We start from the raw sequence: 4,907 nt of genomic DNA on the forward strand, positions 1-4,907 counted from the left end.
TGAAAGAGCTCCTTTACAGTATCTGAGAATCAACATGATACTTGCAAAGAAGATAAAACTCATGTATATGCCAAATTACACCTCTCCTCTGAGTGACTTAGCTGGTAGGTCATAGAGTCATGGAATTGTTAGGGTTGAAAGGGACCTCAAGGATCACCCAGTTCCAACCCCCTTGTCAGGTTGCTCAGAGCCACATCCAGCCTGGCCTTAAAAACCTCCAGGGAGGTCCTATAGATATGCATGGTCACCTGGATCAGAAACCAGCTGGCATAAATCTACATCTGTAGATAATAGTCTGAGAAGGAGGTAAGCTAGGGATAATTCCTCCACCCTTTCATACTCGAAAGCCATTTCAGGGAGTTATGGCAGATTACTGGCAGAGCCCTCTGCTTTTGAAAACTCTCCTGTGCTTTGTGCTTCTCCCTGTGCAGCCCTTCTCCAAATCAGGCTGGTAAACAGTTTGGTGAGAGTGCATCTGCCAGGCTGGAAAATGTACCAAGCCCAAAGTGTGAAACTTCAATGTTTTGAACCCTTCTGTGTACCAGGACGTTCCTTGCCCAGGGCATACCGTGGTACTAGACACCACACGCACGCTGTTTGATAGGGATCACTACTTCGTATTTCAGGTAAATACAGAGGCTTTGTTTTCCTGCCACACACGGGTGAAAAACACTGTGCTGACAGGCGCCGCGCTGAGCCTGTGGCCAAGGAGGGGCCACGGCACTCAGCACCCCCACAGGGAAAGCCGCCACTCAGGCGCGGTCGTACTCGCTGGGACAAGAAGTTCACTTTTTTGTGGAACCTTGAAAGTAAGAGGCAGCAGAAACCCTGGGCCCTGAGGGTGAGAGCGGGCAGCGAGGGCTCCGGGGCGGGCCTGTTGGAGAGTTCCCATCGGCCCCAGACACACCACCTTCCCCCGGCTCCGGGTGTAACTCGGGCGCCCTGCAGCGCCGCCTGGCGCTGCTAGGGGGCAGCTCCGTGCGGGTGAGGCGAGTCACGAGACGTCGCGCACCAGCTGTTGCTGGAAGGCTGAGGCAAGGTTCCGGGGAGGGGCTCTGTTATTGGCTGAAGGCTAGCACCGCAGGCGCTCCCATTGGCCCGCCGGCGGGCAGAGGCGGAGCGCGGGCGTCCATAAATAAGGAAGCCAGGAAAGGCAGCAGGCAGTTCTACTTGGGGACATCGCGGCAACCGGAAGAGGGTCGCCTATCTGCTTAACGCCGCCGGGACATGCTCGCAGCCTGACTGACCGCAGGTGGCCGCCGCGCCCGGGACACGAATGAAGAAGCAGTTGCTCCTCCTGTTCACGCATCGGGGACTTGTCAGCCGAGGGGGCCGCAGGGGGAAGCGCCGTCGAAAATGGCCTCATTCAGCATCCGCGCTGCGCGGCCTGAGGACTGCCCCGACCTGCTGCGACTGATCAAGGTGCGAGGCTGGAGGGAGGGCGGCCCACGAGAGCGGCCGCTGCGTGCTCCCCGCTCCCTGCACTGCCGGGAAGGGGCGCGGCGGGGCCGGGAGGCTGGTCAGGCTTTCATCGACCCGCGGTGGGCGGCCGAGTTGGGGAGAGATGCGTCGCCTTCAGCGGCGGGGGAGGAGGCGAGGGGGGCACCTTGGCTTCCGGAGCAAAACAAGCTCTTGCGCAAGGCGGCGGGGGGCGGGGGGAGCAGCCAATGGGGAAGCGGCGGCGGGAAGGGTCTGCTGAAACTTGTTTCTTTTCCAGGAACTAGCAAAATACGAAGATATGGAGGATCAAGTGGTGCTAACGGAGAAAGGTATAAAAGCGGTATCTGCTCACTGGGTTAGTAGTCTGCTGATGGTATCTGTGGCTTCAGTGTCCATTTCTTTTCTTTTCTAGAGCTGCTTGAAGATGGCTTTGGCGAGCACCCTTTCTACCACTGCCTGGTTGCAGAATTGCCAAAAGAACAGTGGTCGTCTGAAGGTGAGACTCCCTGATACTTGCTTCTAGACGCTAAATACATAAGAGACATCTTGTATTTAATGTTTTCAGTTATGCACAAGGCTCTACCAGTGAGTTGGGGTAGGAGGAAGAGGTTAACTGTTAAATACAGTAGCACATAGTGATTCTCAGCTGAAGTAGTTGCTAATCCCGGAGTCGTGGGAAGATGAGGTATAATGTAATGTACTTAACTCCAATTACTTAAATGGCGCTTTTTTTTTTTTGTTTGACCCTGACTTACCTTGATGTAATCCTGTTGAATCACATTTTTTTCTTTAATTTGTCCCCAATCTTCAGGTTACAGTCTCTAGCTTCGCCATGTACATGGCCCTTCTGTGTACATGGATGGGCGGGGAGGTAACTAAAAGATCCGTTACACAATAAAGTAGATGATCATAATATGAGGTAAGGTCTACAGGGACAAGTGCTATTCCCAAACGTTTAATCCAAGACACAGTAGCTCAGAAATCTGTTTGCACGTTTCTCATACAGTATGTGCAGAATCTTAAGGCAGATGTAGTTGAAATACTCAGGGCTTAGGTTTGAGTGGGCTGATGTCGAAAGAGTTGGTTTCTCATTGCTGCTGAGCCACAGAATTATAATTGCAGCTGCAGCTTTGCTTTATGGTGCTGAAGGTAATGATACACTCAGGGGAAGTATAAATTGAGGTGCTGGAAGTGCTGCTCTAGAAGTGACCTGTGACCACGCTTTCTGACCCAGTGCAGTTACTGAGGAACATCCATTGAAAGATTAGTGTTCACTAGAGGAAGACTGTTTCAGTTGCTAAGGAAATGGAGTTGGGACAATCTTCTAGGATAGTGAACTCTTGTGTAAAGTTTTTGTTTGTATTCTAGAATGCAAGTAGTAAAAAAAGGCAAAAAAACCCCAGGGTTTGCATTTGTTTGTACTTGTGTTCAACACTGTAATTGTACTTTGAGGATTTCACGGCATGGCAAGGGCAATCTTCATTCTCTTTGGTTGATACAAGTTTGTCACAACTCAGTTTTTCATCTGTGTTCATTTGCAAACTTCATTCTTAACCTAGCAGTACATGTCTGCATGTGACAGAGTCTCTCTGTTTAAACATGCATGTAAGACTTGATTGTTTTTGCCCTTGAAATTCAGGCTGGCTGAAGTTGCACCTTTTTGTTTCAGAGCACAGCATTGTGGGCTTTGCCATGTATTACTTCACTTACGATCCATGGATTGGAAAACTGCTGTATCTGGAAGATTTCTATGTGATGGCTGAGTATAGAGGTATGTGCTGCAGAATGACATCAGCTGCTGCTTGTTGGGCTTCTTTACAATGGAAATTAAGTTTATTTTTGTTTTGGTTTTGTTTGAATTCTTTTAGGACTGGGCATTGGGTCAGAAATTCTGAAGAACTTGAGTCAGGTATGTTTAAGTGACACTGTCTTGATCTGGAAGTTGGTAAGGAGACTCCATGAGTGAAATTAAGACACAAATGAGGTCTTATATCAAGATGAGACCGTTTATTAGAACGAAGCAAACAATGAAAGAATAGGGGAGGGAAAAAGAGGAAGCAAGAGACATTATAGTCCTCCTTTAGTGGTGGAAAAGAGCTGTTCCTGGGCTGCTGCCTCCAGCCTGAGATGTCCCAGGTGATGTTTCCCCTCAACTAAGCTGGCATAACTGAGTTTTTCTACTGTTCCTGATTCACTCATTGTAGCTCCACCTGGCCCATAGCCGTGTCAAATTCGGGGGTGACTTTCAGGGGGTCTTCCCACGTGCCTGCAGGGGTCGTTGATGAGTGGCCTCTGCCTCTTTGCCATCTGCTGTCCACCACTCCCCTTGGACAGCTGCTGTCTGGGTGGGTGGAGGCGACACATCAGGCACGTCGTTCAGGGTGATCTGATCTTTGTTCAGATACTTGGTGCAATCATCACAATCACCAGGTGATTTACACGTTCAAGAGAGGATTCCCTCCAATACATCTCAAAAGGCAGAACTGAGGACACTAGCAGGGCAGCATTCATCTCAACTGCCTAAGCTTCTCCTTCAGCCCTAAGCGGAACTAAATCTGAGGTGAGGGGAGGACACTGGACAGCTTTAAAACATTGTCTAGAGTCTGTTAAACAGTGAGAAGCACTGAGGTGTAACCCAGGGGAATCGACTTGTGATAGACAGTTGCTGAGTAGTCTGCCCTGGGCTCATTATTATCTGGGGCTGCTATCTGAGACAGTGTGGTGTGGCACACTCTTGCAGGTTGCTGTCAAGTGCCGCTGCAGCAGTATGCACTTCCTCGTGGCAGAGTGGAACGAACCATCCATCAGGTTCTACAAGAGAAGGGGTGCATCTGATCTTTCCACTGAGGAGGGGTGGAGGCTCTTCAAAATTGACAAAGAGTACCTCCTGAAGATGGCAACAGAAGAGTGAGAGGTTATTCCAGCAAATAAATTCTCCCTGCAAATACCTGTGCTCTCTGAATAAACTCCCTTCTTGCTTTTTCTCTGTACAGTTGGTAGTGGAATAAAGTAGTGTGGATGCTAATAATGAAAATGCTATGCAGGTGTGGTCCTGGAGTAATTGGTACTGTGATCTGGAGGCATCTGAAGTTGCATATGTGCTTGTGTGCATCCTTTACCAGTGTGGGCTTGTAATCTTTGTATATGGAAACTTCATTCTTGTAAGTGTCATTCAAATGTGTACAGTGTACACACTGGTAGGGTTTGTATTAATTATTGCCTTTTATAAAAATAAATAGTGTTTTCACTTGATGGTGGTAGTCTTGACTTCATTCTCAACTTATCTTGCATGGATGTTAAAAAGAGTATTCACCCAAACACTTTCACAAGGGGAGTGCAATGTACCACAGTCCTGATGAGATAATGAATGGTGGCCTTGAGTGTCTGTGGGATCCAGGGGTGAGGTTTAGGACCTGTAATAAAGCTGTGTGGAGGAGTGTGAGATCAGCCTCTATTTCCCATCCTGT

General features: G+C 49.0%; 1 protein-coding gene across 1 annotated transcript; it reads left to right on the forward strand.

Annotated features, from left to right (window-relative positions):
* Positions 1-1,156: 1,156 nt before the first annotated feature.
* SAT1 (spermidine/spermine N1-acetyltransferase 1) lies at positions 1,157-4,692 on the forward strand. The gene is made up of 6 exons (XM_068144792.1): positions 1,157-1,422; positions 1,718-1,769; positions 1,853-1,936; positions 3,110-3,211; positions 3,309-3,349; positions 4,181-4,692. The coding sequence occupies exons 1-6, from the start codon at positions 1,357-1,359 to the stop codon at positions 4,349-4,351; spliced, it is 516 nt and encodes a 171-aa protein (XP_068000893.1). The 5' UTR covers positions 1,157-1,356; the 3' UTR covers positions 4,352-4,692.
* The last annotated feature ends 215 nt before the right edge of the window (positions 4,693-4,907 follow it).

The sequence above is a fragment of the Melanerpes formicivorus genome, unplaced genomic scaffold (assembly GCF_026170545.1).
Source record: "Melanerpes formicivorus ecotype bairdi unplaced genomic scaffold, bMelFor1.0.p_v2 SCAF_11, whole genome shotgun sequence".
Classification (NCBI taxonomy): Eukaryota; Metazoa; Chordata; class Aves; order Piciformes; family Picidae; genus Melanerpes; species Melanerpes formicivorus.

Excerpts from the sequence above, each read along its gene's own strand:
- SAT1 (XM_068144792.1), top strand. The coding sequence starts at position 1,357 with ATGGCCTCATTCAGCATCCGCGCTGCGCGGCCTGAGGACTGCCCCGAC. Across the intron at positions 1,423-1,717 it reads ACCTGCTGCGACTGATCAAG|GAACTAGCAAAATACGAAGA; the intron begins GTGCGAGGCTGG and ends TTTCTTTTCCAG. Across the intron at positions 1,937-3,109 it reads AGAACAGTGGTCGTCTGAAG|AGCACAGCATTGTGGGCTTT; the intron begins GTGAGACTCCCT and ends TTTTTGTTTCAG.